Source organism: Plasmodium reichenowi, chromosome 8, assembly GCF_001601855.1.
Source record: "Plasmodium reichenowi strain SY57 chromosome 8, whole genome shotgun sequence".
NCBI lineage: Eukaryota > Apicomplexa > Aconoidasida > Haemosporida > Plasmodiidae > Plasmodium > Plasmodium reichenowi.
The window spans coordinates 657195-680119 of record NC_033653.1 but is presented as its reverse complement, the minus strand read 5'-3'; the positions used below and the strand labels follow the sequence as shown (position 1 = coordinate 680119).

At 20.0% G+C, this 22925-nt stretch overlaps 6 protein-coding genes across 6 annotated transcripts; 1 reads left to right on the top strand and 5 right to left on the bottom strand.

Moving 5' to 3' along the window:
- Positions 1-154: 154 nt before the first annotated feature.
- On the bottom strand, positions 155-2116 carry PRSY57_0818700 (perforin-like protein 4; the record flags this gene model as incomplete). The annotated part of the gene is made up of 1 exon (XM_012907126.2): positions 155-2116. The coding sequence occupies one exon, from the start codon at positions 2114-2116 to the stop codon at positions 155-157; it is 1962 nt and encodes a 653-aa protein (XP_012762580.2).
- Positions 2117-3114: 998 nt separating this feature from the next.
- On the bottom strand, positions 3115-6393 carry PRSY57_0818600 (hypothetical protein; the record flags this gene model as incomplete). Its single annotated transcript, XM_012907125.2, has 1 exon — positions 3115-6393. One exon carries the CDS (start codon positions 6391-6393, stop codon positions 3115-3117), a length of 3279 nt encoding a protein of 1092 aa, XP_012762579.2.
- A 956-nt stretch (positions 6394-7349) lies between these two features.
- Positions 7350-9389, bottom strand: PRSY57_0818500 (perforin-like protein 5; the record flags this gene model as incomplete). Its single annotated transcript, XM_012907124.2, has 1 exon — positions 7350-9389. The coding sequence occupies one exon, from the start codon at positions 9387-9389 to the stop codon at positions 7350-7352; it is 2040 nt and encodes a 679-aa protein (XP_012762578.2).
- An 865-nt stretch (positions 9390-10254) lies between these two features.
- Positions 10255-11271, bottom strand: PRSY57_0818400 (BRIX domain, putative; the record flags this gene model as incomplete). The annotated part of the gene is made up of 2 exons (XM_012907123.2): positions 10255-10283; positions 10413-11271. 2 exons carry the CDS (start codon positions 11269-11271, stop codon positions 10255-10257), a joined length of 888 nt encoding a protein of 295 aa, XP_012762577.1.
- Positions 11272-12715: 1444 nt separating this feature from the next.
- PRSY57_0818300 (hypothetical protein) lies at positions 12716-17244 on the top strand (the record flags this gene model as incomplete). Its single annotated transcript, XM_012907122.2, has 5 exons — positions 12716-13050; positions 13222-13829; positions 13950-14037; positions 14150-16444; positions 16611-17244. The coding sequence occupies 5 exons, from the start codon at positions 12716-12718 to the stop codon at positions 17242-17244; spliced, it is 3960 nt and encodes a 1319-aa protein (XP_012762576.2).
- A 1060-nt stretch (positions 17245-18304) lies between these two features.
- Positions 18305-20350, bottom strand: PRSY57_0818200 (heat shock protein 70; the record flags this gene model as incomplete). The annotated part of the gene is made up of 1 exon (XM_012907121.2): positions 18305-20350. The coding sequence occupies one exon, from the start codon at positions 20348-20350 to the stop codon at positions 18305-18307; it is 2046 nt and encodes a 681-aa protein (XP_012762575.1).
- Between the last annotated feature and the right edge of the window lie 2575 nt (positions 20351-22925).

The window sequence follows — 22925 nt, the reverse complement described above, 5'->3', positions numbered from 1 at the left end:
AAAAAAAAAAAAATATATATAAATATATAAATATATAAATATATATATATATATATATATATGTTATGTTAATAAAAACATATTATGTAAATGAAAAAATATTAAAAAATAATAATAATTATAAAATATATGATATCATATGACACTTTTCTTTTTATTTATATGTAAACTTTCTATTCGTGTTCCCATCAAATCTACATAATAAAAACATCCCAACATAATACATTTTCTTCTTTTTTGGTATTATATGAAAACAATATTTGGATTGGCTTTCACAGGGTTCCGTTTTTACTTGTTCAAATCTATTATCAAAGGAGAAAGTAAAACCTAGAAAAATATTATCGTATTTATTAATATATACATCTGAACAAGCTCCTCGTATATCATTTTGTATAGTATCATCATGAATGTAGGTTAATTGTAAAGAAGAAAGACTACGAAAAGATGAAGGTACACAAAAGCCCCATAGTAAATAATCGGAATTTCTTTTGATATTATTAATAGTACACTGATCATCTCCAATAGTACATGGTTTTATTTTTAACTTTTCTAATTTTTCCAACTTTTTTAATTTCATTTTAAAACCGAAAGCTATGGTATTTCCTTCGGTGCAGGTAAGGCTCATAAATGTTTTACCGTCCTTATATATAATATTATCATTATTTTGATAAATCGTTTCAAATTTAATAAAATTATGCTTTACACAGTATATCCATCCGAATGTTATAATATTTTTCTTCTTTGTTATATATGAGCAAGCAATATCATATTGCCCTTTATTAGTACATGGATATATTTTTATTTTGGGGTCCTTACTTTTATTAGTTTTTAATTTCTCAGAACTGTCGTAAACGAAAATCAGACCAGTGCTTTTTATATACCCAACAGGACAACTTAAAATCAAAGATCCTTTATTTGAACCAGTTATCTGTTTTCCTTCGGATAATACATCTGTTATGTCTTGAGAAAGATAAAAGTTTTCATTATCTATTCCGTACAAATTATTATAAAATAATAAAGCCATATCGTATGATTCTTTTTTTTCTATAAGCATGAATGTATTCAATGAATACAAGTCAAGATGTATTGGAACTATATTAGAATAAATAGAATTTTTCCAAACTATATATGTTAAATTTTTCCACTTTTCATCAAAATTATTCCCTCCCCGAATTTCTAGATTAATATTGTCCCTATATTGTTCTATTAACACATCATTTTTTATATAAGCATCACTTTTCTTCTTCTCATCTATATTAATATTATTATTACTATTATTCTTTTTATTTTCTTTGTGATCATCTACATTAATGCTAAGATCTTGAAATAACGATCCAGATTTAAAGATATTCAAATATGGGTTATTCCAAAGAGAGTATTTATACTTATATATTTTTATTTCTTCAATTTTTCTTTTCGTAATTTCCATGGTATTAAATGACATACCACCAAAATGGGCAGATAATACTACATGAGTTCCATATTTTTCAAAAAATTTCATCCAGCTTTTTATACCTTCTGAACAATGCAGATTATTATTCATATATAATACTTTGGTACATAACTTCATTTGGTTTTTTGTTAAAATAGGTAATTTTTCAATGTCTAATACGAAATCCTTATTTATATTTTTTCCGGATTCTTTTAAATCATATGTAGCATAATTTAATACACACATATTCTGAGCTAGTGCATATTTTTTCTTCTTAATTTCTAAGTCTGCAAAATAGCTTTTATATGGCATAGACGCTGAAAATGGTTTTATACGATTATCCAAATCATCAATATTTATTTTCTGCATTCCTAGATAACCTATATCATTTATGTCTTCTATAACATCTACATATTCTTCCTTTTTACAAATATAATTTGATATGTTGTCAATTGATAATTGTGTGTCTATAATAACTTCTTTAAATCCTGGATCGTCAATAAGTTCATTATTAGGCAATGGATAACCAAACAAAATATCATAGCCTTTTCCCAAATATTTGCTGAATATTTCATTGGTTTTTTCGTCATTTGTTATATCATGACAAATAGAAAACGAACCTATATAGATAAACAAGTAACATACGATTAGTATGTTAAATAAATAATTTGAAAATGTCATCATATTCAAAAGATTACATTAAAAATAAATGGTTCAAAAGTTATTAAAGCAATTTATAAGGATATATACTCATTGTATATGACAATAATAAATGATGATTCAATTGATTTAATGGTATCAAAGTGAAATAAAAATAATAAAGATTTAAAAAAAAAAAAAAAAAAAAAAAAGTGAATCATACAAAAGAAAAAAAAAAAATGTGCAATAAAAATAAATATATTATTAGTGTAACGGTGATCGTAACTAATAAAATTTAAAGCACATAGTGTAAAATTGTTACGTCAAAAAAAAAAAAATATATATATATATATATATTGTATAGTTTGTAAAATGAAATATATACGTCTACATTATTATAAATAAATATATATATATATATATATATATATATATATATTTCCTTCTTTTATTTTTTTTTTAGACATATATGCATAAATATATATAACATAAGCGTTTATATTTAATATTTATTAATTTGTTCTATATTTCCATGGTTATACATATGATGTTATATGTATGTGTAGCCAAAAATATGTTACTAGCCATTAGATTGAAAAAAAAAAAAAAAAAAAAAAATGAAAAAGAGAAAAAATTATGACCTGTTCATAAAAAAAAACACAAAAAAAAAATATTAAAAATCAATAATTACATCCACATTTGAGTGTGAAAATTTTTCATTAGTTATATAAAGAAATCAAAATACAATATATAAAAAATATATAAACTTAAAAAAATATTATTCTACATATAATACTTATATATGTATTTATAATTATTATAAAAAATATTAATATTAATATTAATATTAATAAGAGTATGTAGATTAATTTTTTATATGATAAATTAAAACTAAAAAAAGAAAAAAAAAAAAAAAGGGAAAATATAATATATTCAATAATTTATAGAAATATACACATATATATATATATATATATATATATATAGTTATAAAATGATGAAGTTAATATAAGACCTGTCATTACAATCTATCGTATATTTTTTCATATGTTAAACAAATTTACAAAATAATCCTTTTTTTCCTGGATATTTATCATATTTTCCCATGTATAAAATTCTACTAAATATATCTTATTAAAATATATTTTAAAATACTCTATTTGTGTTATAGCTTCTTTTGTTAATTTGTTCTTTTCAAATAATTTTTTCCCCATTTTAGAAGTCAATCCAAAATTAGCATCGTCTATCGTATTATAATAATAATTTTTTGATGCAAATAAGATGGCTATTTTATCTCCATTCCTTATATTTTTTACATATATATAGTGATTATATAAAAAGAAAGATTTTGTGTGGCTTTTATTTATCAATTTAAAAATATAATTCTTTTGTTTTAAACCTCGTAATATTTTATATATTTCATTGAGTATATATTGGTTGGATATTATTTCTTTTTTAATATGTTCACTTTTCAAATAATTATTATATCCATTTTGAACATATGTTAAATTGAAAGTAGATATAAAAAAATTATTTCTACTTATATTTTTCAAATGTACATGATTTATGTTAGGGAAATATAGTAATGGAAATAATTTCTCAAGTATATATATAGTATCACATTTTTCTTTCTCATTTTTTTCATTATTAAAGTATTGTAAAAAGACATATATATTATTTTTTATATATTCCAAATTAAAGTTGTGTATTATATTGGATATTTTTTTTATTGAATTTTGGTATACTAATTCATTTATAAGTGTTAATATGATTATTGCATAAACATTCTTTCTTTTATTAAATGCCAAATATGGATTTTTTTTATCATTATTATTGTTTTGTATATCTATAATTTGTTCATTGTAATTAATTTTATTATTAAAATGTATTGTTCCATTGTTTTTTTCATAATGTGCAAAATGTATATCATCCATTTTGATATCATCCATTTTGATATCATCCATTTTGATATCATCCATTTTGATATGGTCCATTTTGATATGGTCCATTTTGATATGGTCCATTTTGATATCATCCATTTTGATATCATCCATTTTGATATCGTCCATTTTGATATCGTCCATTTTGATATCGTCCATTTTGATATCGTCCATTTTGATATCGTCCATTTTGATATTGTCAGTTTTATATTTCTTCTTCTTATTATTATTATTATGATTTATTTTTTCCATTTCCAAATTACCATTTATACATTCATTTGCTTTTTCCAGTGATTCATTTTTTACAAAATTTGAAGCGACAAAAGAAAAAAAATTTTCTATATGAACATTTATAAATTTTCTTAAAAATGGATCATCATAATTATCATTAAGTAATAAGAAATAACAACATGAATTTGTTATATATTCTATATCCTCAGAAAATATATTTTTAAAATTTTTTTCCATAAAAAATATACATTCTATACATTTTATAGCCAAGTCTATATACTGTATTTTCATTAAATGCATATGATAAAATATTGAATATATATCTTTATAACTTATTTTTATATTGCCTGTGTAATTTATTGAAGGGAAGGTTTCAACCGGTTTTTCATTTATATGTTTACTTTTTATATCATTATATGTTAATGATTTATTATATTTACTAATTTTTATTTTTAACAAATATAAAATAGGATTAGATATTAAATTTTGGTGAGTAAATATTTTTAATAAAGAAATAAGATGACATAATCCAAAAGAGGAGGAAAATATACAAATTTGTTTATTTAAAAATATTTTAAAATATATTGAAAAAGGTATAAAATTATCCATAAAATATACTAATTTTAAAAACTGATTAGAGGTATATGTTGATATATTCCTGGGTAAATTAATTAATATTGTAGTTATAATATTATCATCTTTGTAATTAAAAAAAGATAATGTGTTTAAACAATCTAATAATAAACTTGTCTTATATTGGCTAATATTTCGTTTTAATGTACTAGTCAATTTTTCTAATAAAACAATGTTAAAATAATTTATATTTTTCAAGGATTTGAAAATTGAACTAACTTCAAAAGGTTTAAAATGGTTACATGAAAAAATTATGATCTTGAACATGTTATTATATATTTGGATATTCTTATATCCATATTTGGATAATATATATAAATGTTTATGTATTTCTCTCTTGAAATTTATTATATTATTACTATCATATGTATTATCATAACAACCATTATCAGGTTCGACTTTTTTTAACATATTTTTTTGTTTAACATTTAAATAATCATCATTATTTATTAATTCTTCACATATGTTTATATCTACGATGTTATTATTTATGTTGTAACTCCCTTTAATAGGAAAAGCATTATTATTCCTATTAATATTTTTGTGTTCACTATTAAACATATATAAAATGGATAACTCAAAATTATATGAATGTGATGTATAATATTGAGCGATTGTATCAAATATATATTTATTATACAAATTATTTTTCGCTAAAAAATAAGCTATGTCAAAATAATATTTACAATATTCTATTTTATTTTTATTGATATTTATATAATCCATAATACTTTGAATAAATTTATTTGTCATAACAAGTGGCACATTTAAAATATCTAATAAAAAGACAAATTCTTTTATATTCATATTATATATATAATTATCACAACATAGTTTATCTATTATATGTAATATTAAAAATGGATTTAAATAATTATGATATTTATATATATATAAAATGTATATTAATTCATTGTTTTTATATTTATGTATATCTTTAACAATACAAAACATCAACACTTTTAATATATAATATTTTCCTTTATTATTTTTTAATAAATAGCTATTAAAATATTTTAATATTGTCAATTTATTTTTCATTCCTACAACATTTTTTATATTCTTATATTTTAATAATTCTTCATAATTTAATTCTTCTATTTCTAAATTTAGTAGGGACAACGTGCCTTCCTTGATCTTATTTATAAATGTATCTCTTATAACTTTTTTTCCTACACATCTTTTTGATACATTAAAGTTATCTTTATTATTTCCATTTTCATAAAAAGTATTAAAATTATTATAACTACTATTATTATGTACATTATTCATAGGATTATTATCTATATATTTTTCTTTCAGTTCATCACATATAATAAAATTCATATCCTTATTCATCACACCAGTATTTTTACATTTTATTTTACTTCTACTTTTGTTATGACAATATCTTTTTATATCTACATGATATATGGAAATATTTTTGTACGTCCCTTTGATTGTATGTATTTTATGTCCTAAATATGTTCTAATAAAATTTTTGCTTAATATCCCATAATTTGTCACCACTATATTCATTCTAATAATTCTCAGATATTTTACATAATTAATTTTTTGTTTTTATACTTTTTCTCTCTATATATTATATATATATATATATATATATATATTATATTTGTTATCATTAAAAAAATACAATATTTATTATACTATTAATTTTTTATTTTTATCTCCACCAACCCCCATTTTGTTTCATCATTTTGTAAATATATATATATATATATATATATATATATAATATATATATATTTTTTTTTTTTAATTTTTTTTGAATATATATAAACTTATAATTCTTTAATAGTCACACGAAAATATATTATAAAAAGTTCTACATTTTATATATATATTATGCAAATAGTGTTCCCTCCTATATTTTAAGAAATAATATTACAGAAGAAAAATTATATAAATACAATTTTTATTCAATAAACTAATTAATCGCTTAACATTATAACGTCATTTTTATATAATCATTTTTGTGATAAAAAAAAAAAAAAAAAAAAAAAAAAGATAAGTATATTAAAATAAAATGTGCTCCTCATATGAGATTCTGATTATTTTATTATTTTTTTATTATTATTATTTTTTTTGCTATTTCAAATAACTATTATATAATTCTCACATCTTTTTTGCTAATAACATTTTATATTTATTTAAATACATACCTATCTCTTCACTTATGTGTTACCATGGTTAATTAAAACAAATACCAAAAAAAAAAAAAGAAAAAAGTAAAAGAAAAAAAGAAAGTCTTTACGTTTTTTTTTTAATAATAAGTGCATGAAACATAAAAAGTGATACATATATAATAAAGGTATCATTAATAAAATAAAAAAAAACTAACATAATATATACATAGGCAAATACACACATACATATATATATATATATATATATATTTGTAGTACATAATTATTTATGGTTCAAATTTCAATATATTAAACGGTGATGCTTCATTTTTTTTTTTTTTTTTATTACGCAATAGAAGAACACACAATATACATAATAGGTATATGTACTTCACCTATATTTTTGTCCATAACATGAATCTTTAAATCACATTTATTACTTCCTACGGGACATACTAAATAATCATTAACCCCCGAAGGAATATAATCAATTGCGAAACCTGCAATTATATATTTTCCTTCAGAACATTTTAAGCTAAACACAAAATGATCATTTAAATATTTTTTCTCACTATATGTTTTTGATTCCAAGGTTTGTAATAATATATTTTTGTTCGTAGGTAAACAATTAATCCAGAAATATGTTTGAGAAGAACTACCCAAATTTGTTCTTTTACATTCTCTTTTATTACTTTCACAAGGTTCAATTTTTATATTCGTATTTATAGATTTCTGAAATGTTAATGAAAATCCGAAACCTATTTTCATATTAGAAGGACATGAAGCCTTTCCATTTCCTTGAATCGTATTTTTGGTTAATATTTGATGTATCTCACTTCTATTTTCCTTACTACATAAAATCCAACTAAATTCAAAATTTTTATCTGATTCAATATTTATACCACTAGAACACACCGTATTTGATGGACACATGTGCATAATATGATTATCTTCATATGATTTCTTTTTATTTGTAAGAATAAAACCACTTAATATTTTATCACCGTTTTTACATTTAGGAGTTACATTGATATTTATATTTTTGTCAATATATTGTTCCCAATTTCTTTTTATATCCATTATATATATATCCTTCTCACTTTTATTTAATACATATAAATAAGGATTATAATTAGAATAACTCAAATTGGAATAAAATTCAAGAGCCATGTAATAAGCAGATTTTCCTTCTTCTGAATTTATAAATTCAGATAAGGGTACTAAATTTAATTTCACTGGTTTGGCTTGTTCCCATTCAATGGTATCTTTCCAACTATTATAATAATTACGTTTCCCTACATCAATTACATTATCTTTTAATTCATAAAAATTATAATAATTTCTATACTTTTTATTCTGATCATACAAATTTTTTTCAACATTATTAACATATATATTTTTTTTTTTATTTTCCATATTTATCTCATTAATATTGTAGGGATTAATTTGTACCCCCCCATCCATGATCAAATTCCTTTCCCTTATATAAATAATCTTTTCCCTTGATAAGGAAGAACCAAAATATAAGTTGGAATTAATAGTACCAAAAGGATTCAATCTTCTCTTATAAATCCTTATTTTATAATCTTTTTTTTTCAAATTATTATTTTCAAAGTATAAATTATGTATTATCTTACCTCCATAATAAACTCCTGATATCATATGTGTTCCATACATATTAAAAAAAGATATCCATGGAGTTATAGTTTTTAAACAATTTTCGCTATATTTATTCATATTATTCATCTTATAATATTGTAAACTACATTTATATGTATCATCTTTTATGTTTTGATAATTATCTCCTAATTCATTCAGTGTTGTTAAAAAAAACGTATCCAAATCATTTTTATTTATATCATTTATAGAAGAAAAATATTTTGAACATAATTTTTTCTCTATAATTATGGAATCACCTCTATTTATTCTTTTTACTAACATTTTATAATAATTAGAATCATTAAAAGGATGGATATCATCATTAATGGAAGAAACTGAATAACTTTTCTCGTACTCTTTATTTATATCACATAAGTTATCTATCACATTTTCTTTTATATTATCAATACATTTTATTTTAGAAGCTTCTCCAACTTTAAATTTAACAATATCATCTTTTATATTATTATCCGAATTTACTTTTCTTATCTTAAGAACATTTCGTCTGTATCCTAAATCTATCCCATAAATTGGATCTCCCCAAGGATTACCCTTAATAATATCATACGACATCCCCAAGTATTTTAAAAAGTATTCCCTTTCTTTATATTCAACATCGCAGGTGTATAATTTAGGGTTAAATATATCTTTCTTTGAAAAACAGCACAGTGTACAAAATAATGCAAAAGCATAACCAAAAAAGATGTTACTTTTTTTTATTTTCATATTTTAAAGAAATATTTATTTAAAACATAAGGAATCAAAAAAAAAAAAGAAAAGAAAAGAAAAGAAATATATGTATTTATAGTGGAACTTCAAGTGTACACAAGGCCCCCATATTAACAGTTAATAATATTATTAATATTTATTTATATTTATTAATTTTTATTGAGTATATTTTATTCGTTTCTTCAACAAGTGTTTTTTTTTTTTTTTTTTTTTTTTTTATGTATATATAAAACGATAATATGTTCAAAATGGAAATGAAAAAATATATATTTAAGTGTACTTTTTTATGTGTAAAATTATAAATAAATAAATAAATAAATAAATAAATAACCATTTGTCTTAAAATGAAAAGTAAATTGAATTCATTGATATCACAAAAAAGAAGAAAATATACATATATATATATATATATATATATATATATATATATCTATTGATTTATTATAGACAAAAAAATATTAAAAATATGTAGAGTTGTATCTATAATTCAGAAAAATATATATACAAAAGATTAAAATAAAACAACATAAAATACACATATATTAATGTAAGTATACATATATATATATATATTAAACAAATCACCATTTTTTTAAACAGCCAAATATATATAAATGTGCTATGTGGAACATTTTTAATTATTATATTTATTCCCTAGTCATAATATTATGAACCGTTCAGGTTAAAAAAAAAAAAAAAAAAATAAAAAGGCGCCAGCTATTTTACATTTCCCTAAGATAAAATAAATCTTCAACATAATAATACAGAAAAAAAAAAAAAATTAAAAATATAAACCAATATTTTATTACCATAATTCTGATTCTATAATGTCTATATTCTGTTTCCATTTTAATTAAAAATATTACTTTTTATCGGTTACGGAGTATATCACTGTAAAAGAAAATGTATTCATATATATATATATATATTTATTTATTTATTTATTTATTTTATTATTATTATATATTTAAGCATATCCTACACGTACACATAATTTAATATACATATATTTTTTTTTACCTTTATCCTGATCTGTAATTTTGAAAATTTTGTAACTAACACGTGGACCTATTTCTAACATTTGAGAGATTGTATCAGTGTTGAAATGTTTACCATCCAATTTGGTTGATAAATAATTAAATACATCATTATATCCACTCATGTCTTCATTATATGCCTCCTTCAATATTTTTTTAAACGATATTTTTTTTAAGTTGGTTGCATATTGACGAAAGTATATGGTTTGATCATTATCATTGTAACAATATAATAAAACTCTTCTAGGTTTGTTCATAAAATCCTCATTCAAATTAACACTTGGATAGAGATTTTTAAGAATATTTTGTGTAATAATAAGATAATTTGACATTTCTGTATTTGAAGTGTTATTAAAATTTTTTAAAATGAGTAATGGTTTTAATTTATTAAAATTACAATATACATTTTTTAAATATAAAGATTTGATTAAAGTAGACGTGGTATAACTTTGAATAGAAAAGGTTAAAGATAATTTTGTATAATTACTAGTAATACTATATAACAATTTATTATTTTGTATATAGAAGCAAACTGTGTATTTATAACTTAATTCTTTTAATTTCTTATTTAATTCTTGTAAATTTTTTAATTTTCTTATATAGAAAACTGCACAATATGGATTAAACAAATCCACCAAATCTCTGCTTAATGCTTTAATTTCTGAATTCATTCCTTTTTTTTTTATTACCATTATATTAGTTTTCTTAATTAAGCTTTCTTCATTTTCATTAATGTCACTTTTTCTATTATTATTTTTTTTTTTATTTTTTTTATTTCTTATTCCTGCTTCTTTGTTATTTGATGCCCCTTTTTTAAATTTCCCTTTTATTTTTGTCACCATTTTTTTTGATATTTTAACAAATATGAATATATATGTAATACATTAATATAAATCTATGCGTTGAAAATTTTAGCACTTTCTTTTTAAAGGAAAAACATGTTACAAATATTTTAATAATAATGTTAATTATATGGTTATATATTTCTATACAAATATATATATATATATATATATTATATAGTAATGAATAACATCATAAAAAGCCAAACCTATATATATTGGCTTATTTGAAAAAGGGTTCAATGAAATATATTATTATTTTTTAACAAAAATTATATATATATATATATATATAAAGTTTCTAATTTTTCCTATTTTACTTATTTACCTTATAAGTAACATTTTTTCAAAATATATTATATTTATGTATACAATATATAACATATGTTAAAAAAAAAATTATTTTTTAATTATTCAGGAGAATGAAACAATGTTATTATATATATATATATTTAATATTTCAACTTATTATAATGAAACATAAAATAGAAAAAAAAAAGAAAAGAAAACCTGTTTGTTTTTTTTTTTTTTTTGTTTGATTATACTTTAAAATGTAAATATATTTACATATGTAGTTAAAAATTATATATATTTTTATAAAATTTTGAACATTTGGTAATATATTTAAAACTAACATGATAATATTATTATCTACATAATATTTTGTATATTATACATATATATATATATATATATATATATACAATATTGAATACATATAAATAAAATATAAAAATATATTATATTAAATTATATATATATTATAATTTTATATATGTGACTATTCTTTTTTTTTTTTTTTTTCACAAATTTGAAGAGATCTTCAAAAAGATATAAGTATAATAATAGGTTCTCATATTTTTATATTTTTTTTTTTTTTCATTTAAAATAAATATATTTTTCTTTAATATATATATTATATATATGTTATATTTTTGTATATGCTATATATATATGAAATATATATTATTTATTATTTTTTTTTTTTATTATAAAAAAGAACAAAAAACAGAAGAGATTCTGTATTTCATTATTTGTCAAAAAAAATATCATTTAAAACAGAATAAAAATTGAGAACAATATTTAAAGTAAAATATAAAAATATATATTTAAAAAAGTAAAAATAAATAAATTTTGTGAAATTAAAAAGGAAAAGTTAAATAAATATAATGTCAGACATTTTTTTTGTTATAATTAACTAAAGGTTATTATTATACGTTATTAATTTTTCTATGAATTATTAAGAAGGAAAATAATTATAGAGAAATTAAAATAAATATGTATATATATATATATATATATATATATGTATAAATGCATAGATATATGTTTTCCTTTATATATATATATTTCATTATTGTTATATTTAAAGAATATATGTAAGATTTCTTCGTTACAATAATATAAAATCACCTTATGAGTTCTTGTATTAAACATATAAGGAATGCTTATAGAAATTGTACCATTATACAGTAGTAGCTTTTATAGTACTCTGTTAATAATAAAAGATTTTAATGTACTAAAAGAAAATGAAGGAATATCTTTAAAGGATAATTTTAATGTACAGAATGAAGATCAATCATCAGATAAAAATGCTTCAATATCAAGTGAAGAGAATATAAATGTAGAAAATTATAATTGTAAAGAGTTATATAAATATGATTATGTAAATAATAAGAGAGATTTTTATAATGACAGAAAGGATAATAATATTTACATTTTGATGAACTGTGGATGGGATGATAAATTTTGTCTTGAAGACATAAAAAATGTTATAAGGTAAAAAAGGAAGATAACAAAGAATAATATGTTTATATGTTGATATGATAATATATTCATATGATTATATGTTGATATGATGATATGTTCACATATTTTTATATGTTATTACGTTTATATGTTAATATATTTTATTATTTGTTTTTTATTTCTTTCTTCTTGTTTTTGTAGGGTATGTGAAGTTATAGATTTGATAATAATAACGAATCATAGTTTAAACTACATTGGTAGCTTACCAGTAGTATTTATGGAATTACTAAAAAGAAAAAAAAAGGTACCTATTATTTGTCATGAATATATTAAATCATATAGTAAATATATTTTATTAAGTTATTTGAAATGTAATTACAATTGTGAATATTTTAAAAATTTCAAGGAAAATGAATATATAGAATTAATTAATAATTTATATGAAAATATTATAATCTTAGAATATATGGAACATTATGTTTTTAAAAAAGTAATATGTAAGAAAACAAATATTGAATATATCTTACCATTATATTTGATAAATAATGGAGATAATATAGGTTCTTCAGCAGTTATTTTAAAATTATTTAACAACAAAATATTATATTCCATAAATTGCAATTTAGAAGATTATTCTTTTATAGAAAAATCACATGTTATAAAAGAATCCAATATTTTTACATATATTAGTAACTTTCATTATTCAAATAAAAATTCTACGAAGATGATGGATATGAAAAATATTTTGAATACTATAAATAAAACTATAAAAAAAATGGGATGTGTGCTCTTACCTGTTGATATAGATAGTAAAAATATAAAAACATAAAAATATAAAAATATTATATCATATTATATTTTATATAAAATAATGAATGTATATTATATATTTATATTCTAATATTATATTATTTTTTCCATTTTTGTAGGCATATTTATTGATCTATTGTTTCATATTAATGCCTTATTAGAAGTATCTCCACAAAGATATATGCTCTTATTTTTATGTCCATATGGGTAAGGAAAAAAAAAAAAAATATATATATATATATATATATATATATATATATATATATATATATATATATCAATGTGCATATTTTTATTTTGCTCGTATTTTCCTTTTTAGAGAAAATTTCATAAGACTTCTGTTTACCTCCCTAACCTACATGAACGTGCATATAAAAAACAACTTCCATAAAAATCGAATTAATTTATTTAAAATTAAAAATTTAATATGTTTGAAGAATTACAACGATTTTAAAAAATATGAAGATGCATATTACATCATGTTTTCCTTTCCATCGACTTTGAACAATGAATCCGTGAAAAGGATTCTATCCACATTTTTGAAGAAAGAAGAAAATGTTATTTTATTTACCAAAGAACAAACAGGACAAGAAAATATGTCAAGCAATTTATGGAAACATGTTAGTTGCAATGAGCAAAATAGAGAAAAAGAGAAAACTAGCCATTTCAATTTTTCATATGTGGAAAATATAAAATATGATGATAAAATGTTGTATGATATTTATTTGAAAGAGAAGGGAAATATTCAGAATGAAATTTTACAAAAGAAAGGAGAAGAAAAGATAAAGAAAAAAATTAAAAGGAGTGTTAAAAAAAATAGACCGATTAATTTTATTTTTGAGTCTCATGAAGAAATGCTTTACTTGAAAAAGGAAAACAATTTTGTTGATAAAAAAAAAGGAATAAAATGTAAAAGGGATTTTTGGGAGGACAATAATGATAAGGTTGTAAAAAGTGAAAAGAATGATGATGATAAGGATGTTGATAAGGATGATGATAAGGATGATGATAAAGATGTTGATAAGGATGATAATAATAATGATGATAATAATGATGATAATAATAATGATGATAAGGATGATAATTATAATGATGATGATGAAATTTACGACGAATCTTCTAATAGTAGTAATTCCAACGATTATGAAGATGAAGGTTATTTTTTAAAAGGAAATAAGAAAAAAAATTATCTATACAGAATAAACACGTTTAATGAAGGAGATACAAGTGATGATGGTGATAACCAAGTTAATGATATAAACAAATTATCCGATCATAATGAAAGTGAAGATGATGATTTCAATCATCTAATAAAAAAAAGTAAAGACGACAAGAGAAAAAAAAAAAAAAAAAGGAAGCAAAAAATATACAGAGACTTTCCTTACCAAAATGTTAATAACCATAATGATGATGCAAATTCTTCCGAGTCAATTATTGATGATGAAGAAGAGTATTATAAAAAAGAAGTTGTAGAAGATGTAAAGGATGGCTCTTTGAAAAATCAAAATAAAAAAAAGGTGAGAATAAAAATGGAACCCATGAATGATGATAATGACAATAATTATATTGAGGAGGAAGAGTATAAAATAGCAGGTGTGCATGAAAAGAAACTAAAGAGTAATATAAAAAAAGAATTATATTTTTATGATAATATGGAGCAAAATTATAATCAAAATGAAGATGGTTATAATGATGATGGTTATAATGATGATGGTTATAATGATGATGGTTATAATGATGATGGTTATAATGATGATGATTATAATGATGATGATGATAATGATGATGATAATGATAATGATGATGATAATGATGATGATAATGATAATGAGGAGGAGGAAAAACATGAATACGTTAAAAAAATTTCAGCTGATAAAAATAAAAAAAGAAATAACAATAGGGGTAAAACAAATTATCATTATGATAATTATTATAACATGAAAGAAAATTTAGATGAATCAGAAAACATGCCAGGTTATTATAATATAAATAAAGGAAAACATATATTAAATAAAGGTAGCACATTAAATAATACATTTGATACAGACTATAAACATCAAAACAATAGACATATGATAAATAAAAAAATGGCATGGAAACAAAAATTATTTGTATACTTAAAAAAAATACCAACTCAAGAAAAACAACAACATGTATCCATACCTATTGAATGCTTAATTGAATTATATAATCTAGAAAATTATATTAATCAAAATACTTTAAAAACAATTATACAATTTATGAAACCGAAACATTTTGTTTTACTCCCCACATATAATAGTTACTACTCGTTTCATTTAGAAATGTTATTACATTCTAGTATAAGTACATATGATTATACAAAAATTTATTCTTTCTATATTCCAAATTTTTATTATACTGATAATCATAACGAAGTTTTTTTTAAACGTTATTTTTCCTTAAACAACAAATCAATTGATTCAGTTCATATTCCTTTAAATATGAATTATGAAAATATATATATAAGAAGTATATATAATTTGATTAGTAGTAAAAATTGTCAGGATGATAAGTTTCAAATATATAAAATTAAAGCCACAATATCAGATGTATCAGTAAAAAATAAAAAGGATGTCTACGAAAATTATAGGAGGTACAAAAGAATATAAATGTAGAATAAAATATAATTTTTTTTTTTTTTTTTATTTCAAAAATATGTACCCGACAAAATGAAATATAAACAACATATATATATATATATATTTATTTATTTATTTATTCATTTATTTATTTATATTTTTCTTATTTTTCTTTTTTAGGAGGAAAAGATTTATTAATGAGCACAGCACTTTTTGGAGCGAATACAATGATGTGAATTACATACTAACATTAGGAGATGATAAAAAATATGAAGAAGAGAAAGACGACAAGGAAGAAAATATTCCTAATGAAGAAAAAGAAAAAGAAAAAGAAAAAAGTAATGAAAGAAGGTTTTTAAATTTTTATATTGATGATGATAAAGAAAATGAAGAGGATGAATTTGATGAAGATTCTATTGATTTTTCGGATTCATGTTTATCATCAGATAGACAAGAATGTATATTATCAAAAGATATGAATGAAGAAAATAATAATAAAATAGAGGGAAATTTATATATTGGGGATGTAAATATGCAAAACCTATGTACACATATACATTCCGTTTTTAATAGATCATTAAATTTTGTTGATGAAAATCAGATTATAATTAATGGAAATACATGTGTCAAAAAAGAGCTACAGACAAAAGTGCAAAATCAAAACCAAGAAAATTATGAAGATAAAGAAAATTTTAAAAAGCAAGATCATAATAGCAATAGTAATTTTATATGGCGTATTGAAAGTTCCTTAGATCCTACATTTTATTTCGTACGAAATATATTAAAGGATATGTACAATAATGTATCCATATAAAAAGAAAGCAAAAAAGGCACAAATGTATGTTTATTGTAAAATGTATTATGTATATAAATATTTATATATATATATATATATATGTGTATTTTTTTTTTTTTTTTTTTTTTTTTCTTATTTTTTTGTTTATATTTAATAAAAAGAACTTTTATTTAATCATTTGAAATAAAAATGATATAGTGAACAACTTAAAATATATTACATATTTAAGGCTTATTGTGAAAGATATAATTTGTTCCTTTACTTATTGAAAAGATGATTAATATATTATATTTTAAATATAATATATATATATATATATATATATATATATATATTTATATTTATATGTTTTATATTGCTAAAAATGCATACAATTCAATACTTTTTAAACTTATTAAATATCAACATAAACTATCTAATTTTTTTTTTATATATTCATTCATATGATATATTTTTTTAAAATATTTATAAATAATAATACTCCTGAATAATCCCATGACAAAAAAAAAAATAAATAATTTTAAGGTGTTTCAACTTATAAAAAAAATATATATATATAATATATATATTTCATGTCTAATTATACATATATTTTTAAACATTTTGTATGGATGTATAATTCTTTAAAAAAAACTTATTTTTCAAATTAAATAAAAACCTTTAATAATTTATTAATTTATTAATTTCTAAGCAGTACAAAAGTTTATTATAATTTTATGAGGAAAAAAAAAAATAAATAATTACACATACATATATATATATATATATATAAATACATATACAAATATATAATTATATTTGTGTGATCATAAATAGCTTGTTTATTTATATAACCGAAAATATAAAAAATATTTTTATATGTATAAATATTGTATATATTATTACACATAAATATATATAAATAAATATATGTATAGATATATTTTTCTTTTTTGTTTGGCATATATGTATTCAATATATATTAATATATATTAATTTACAAAAATGTAAAAAAAAAAAAAAAAGAAATATTATATATATTTATAATATATATATATATATATATATATCCTGTTTAATGTTTTTCTTTTTTATTAGTTTAATCAACTTCTTCAACTGTTGGTCCACTTCCAGCTGGGGCATTTCCTGGCATTCCTGCTCCGGGCATACCTCCTGGGAAATTCATACCACCTGGCATTCCTCCTGGCATTCCACCTGGCATTCCACCGGGCATACCTCCTGGCATACCACCGGCTGCACCAGCAGCATCTTGATAGATTTTAGACATAATTGGAGCACAAACTGATTCTGCTTCTTTTTGTTTGGCTTCATATTCATCTTTTCCAGCAAGTTGGTTTTTCTCTAACCATTCAAGTATGGTTGTAATAGTTTTCATACAAGTTTCAATTTCAGCTGGTTGTAATTTTTCTTTAATTTTTTGGTCTTCTAATGAGCTTTTAACTCCATAGCAGTAATTTTCAAGGCTGTTTCTTGCTTCAATTCTTTTTCTGTTTTCTTCATCTTCTGCTTTGTATTTTTCAGCATCATTAACCATACGATCAATTTCATCTTGAGATAATCTTCCTTTGTCGTTAGTAATTGTAATATGGTTTTGTTTACCAGTGGATTTTTCTACAGCTGTAACGTTTAAGATACCGTTAGCATCGATATCGAAGGTAACTTCAATTTGTGGTACCTTTCTTGGTGCAGGTGGAATACCATCTAAGTGAAATTTTCCTAATAAATTGTTATCTTTGGTTAAGGCTCTTTCACCTTCATATACTTGAATTAAGACACCTGGTTGGTTATCAGCATAAGTAGTAAAGATTTGACTTTTTTTGGCTGGTATGGTTGTGTTTCTTTCAATTAATTTGGTCATAACACCACCAGCAGTTTCTAAACCTAATGATAAGGAGCAAACATCCAATAATAATAAATCTTGGACAGCATTTGATTGGTCACCAGATAAAATAGCTGCTTGTACAGCTGCACCATATGCAACAGCTTCATCAGGGTTAATTGATCTGCATGCTTCTTTACCATTAAAGAATTCTTTTATTAAAGTTTGGATTTTTGGAATTCTTGTAGAACCACCAACTAAAACAACTTCATGTACACTTTTTTTATCCATCATAGCATCTTTTAAAACTTTTTCTACTGGAATTAAAGTATCACGGAAATAGTCGATACATAATTCTTCAAATCTTGCTCTACTTACAGTAACACTGTAATCAATACCTTCAAATAAGGAATCTATTTCAATTGTAGCTTGTGTAGATGATGATAAAGTACGTTTTGCTCTTTCACATTGTGTTCTTAATCTTCTTAAGGCTCTACTATTTTTTGATAAATCTTTACCTCTGTTTTTTCTTTTGAAATCTTCAACACAGAAATTTACTAATCTGTTATCGAAATCTTCACCACCTAAATGAGTATCACCAGCAGTAGCTTTTACTTCAAAAATACCATCTTCAATAGTTAATAAAGATACATCAAATGTACCTCCTCCTAAGTCGAAAATTAAAATGTTCTTTTCACCTTTTCCTTTTTTGTGTAAACCATATGCAATAGCAGCTGCAGTAGGTTCATTAATAATTCTCATAACATTTAATCCTGCAATTGTACCAGCATCTTTAGTAGCTTGTCTTTGTGAATCGTTAAAATAAGCTGGAACGGTAATGACAGCATTCTTTATAGATTTTCCTAAAAATGCTTCAGCATTTTCTTTCATTTTTTGTAATACCATAGAAGAAATCTCTTCTGGATGGAATAATTTCTTTTCTCCTTGATAAGTAACTTCAATCATTGGTTTCTCATCAACACCTGATTTAACAGTGAATGGCCAATGTTTCATATCACTTTGTACAGATGATTCTGTAAATTTCCTACCAATTAATCTCTTAGCATCAAATACTGTATTTTCTGGATTCCTAGCTACTTGGTTTTTAGCAGCATCTCCAATTAATCTTTCGGTATCGGTGAAAGCAACATAAGATGGGGTTGTTCTATTACCTTGGTCATTAGCAATAATATCTACATTTTCATTTCTCCATACACCAACACAAGAATAAGTCGTACCTAAATCAATTCCAATGGCGATATTGGATTCTGGTAAATTTGGTTTTGAACCTTTTGCACTAGCCATTTTTTCTTAATTCTTTTGTATATATATATATAAAATAATAATAAATATAAATATATTTATGTATATATATATATATATATATATATATATATATATAATATTATATTTATACTATTTTATTATATAATTATAAAACTTTTACAAATTATATATTTTTAAATAATTATAAAATATAATTAAAATAAGAAAAATTATTCTTAAGATACGAAAATATTTTATCTTTTTTTTTTTTGGAAATATATAAAAAATATATATTTATATAAATATATTATTTTATAATATATTATTATTTATCTTTATTAAAAAATATATAGAATATATATTTATTTATTAATATTATATAATTATTTACTATTTTATTTATTTTGTAAATATAATATATATATATTTTATATATTTTTTTATTTATATATAATTATTATTATTATACTTGTATAAGATATAATTTTATTTTTTTTTTTTTTTTTACATATATTATTATATGTATATAAATATATATAATATAAATAATTAATAATGTTAAATATATAATAAAATAAAAAAAAAAAATTGTATTTTACGAATTTTTATAATATTATAATTATATATAAATATATATTTATATATATATATATATAAGAAGTATGTATTTATTATATATAACATATATAGTATATATTATTATAAATAAACCATTAAAATGTTATATATTATATAATATATATATATATATATATTATATATATAATTATTAATAATATATAATATAATTACTTTTTTTTTACTTTTATTTGTATATAAATATATTTTATATTTTTCAATTTGTTATAAACGAGATATATAATACATATAAATATATATATATATATAATAGTAGTATCATAAAAAAATTTATGTATATATATATAATATATATATATATATATATATAATAAATAAAAAATATGTAAATATTGTTGAATTTATTTTTGTTTGTATTTCACCAGATATTTATGTGAATAATTTATATTTTGTATAAAAAAATATTATAAATGCTACATTCATATATTTTTTATAAAAAAAAAAAAAAAAATTTTTATCCTACTTTTGTAATTTTTTTTTTCTTTGCATGTTCAAGGGACTAAAATTCGTTATTTCTTAATTTTTTCAATCCAAATAAAAATCCAAAAATGCGGGGCCATTTCGCCCCTTTTGTTTTTTTTTTCCTACCCTTTAGAAAATAATATAACTACTCTATGTAAATTTTACAAGAAATATATTCAATTGCATGTTTCTATAGGTATCTATACAATATTTATTAATATATATTTTTAAAATATATAGTTTATATAATATATATATATATATATATATATATATAATATATAATACATTTATTATTATATATATATAATATTATTATATTTATTTTTATCACAAGTTTATAAATTCAAAAAAAAAAAAAAAAATCAAAATAAGGGCACGGGGCCTAAATTATTATATATATATATTATAATATATATATAATATAAATTATATATATATATATATATTATATATATATATTTTTATTATGTGGATTTTCATAATTTTGCGTATATATATAAATAATATATAATATATTTTTTTATTATATACAAAATAATTTGTATTATTATTTAAAAGCATTTTTTAATTTTCTCGATTTATATATAAAATAAAATAAGAAAATACTATATTTCTTTATACAAGAAATTTTACTTATAAAATACATTATATATATTATATATTATATATATATAATATTTATATATATTACATATTTTTATTTTTTGTAAAATATTCCGCTTTTAATAGCATCATTAAATGAAATGAAAAAAAATAATTGTATATTTTCTTAAGGTTATTTATATTTTTATATTAATATAGTATTTTTCCCTAACACAAAATAAAATATATATTTATATATATAATATATATATAATTTATATGATTTTGAGGAGATTTTCATTTTTTTTTTTATTTGTATTCCTAAATAAAGACATATAAAGTATAATATCTTGGGTATAGCTTTTATAAAATATATATATTATATTGTAAGATAAATATATATACATATATTTATAAGATATATATATAATATACATATATTTATAAGATATATATGTCCATTCTTTCATTTTTTGTTTTTTTTTTTGTTTTTTTTTTGTTTTTTTTTTGTTTTTTTTTTTTTGACTCTTATTTATAACAGAAAAAAAAAAAAATGCAAAGAATAAAAGGATATAATAAATAGCCCCACATTTATATTATAATAATATATAATATTTTTGTGTATTTAATTTTTTTCCTATGATGATAAATTGAATACAATCTCTTTTTCTTTCAATAAAAAAAAAAAAAAAGAAAATTTTAACAACCGAATTTTTATATGTATATATATTTTTTTTCATCATTTATCTAATATATATTTCCAACCTTTATTTTATAAAGATTTAACTGGTATTATATATATATATATATATTTTGTTTAAATATAAAAAATTAAAATAATAAGGAGAAAAAAATTAGATGGCTGTTGGAAAATAAATTACTTATTAAACCACAAAACTGGAAAACAAATAAATAATATAATAATATA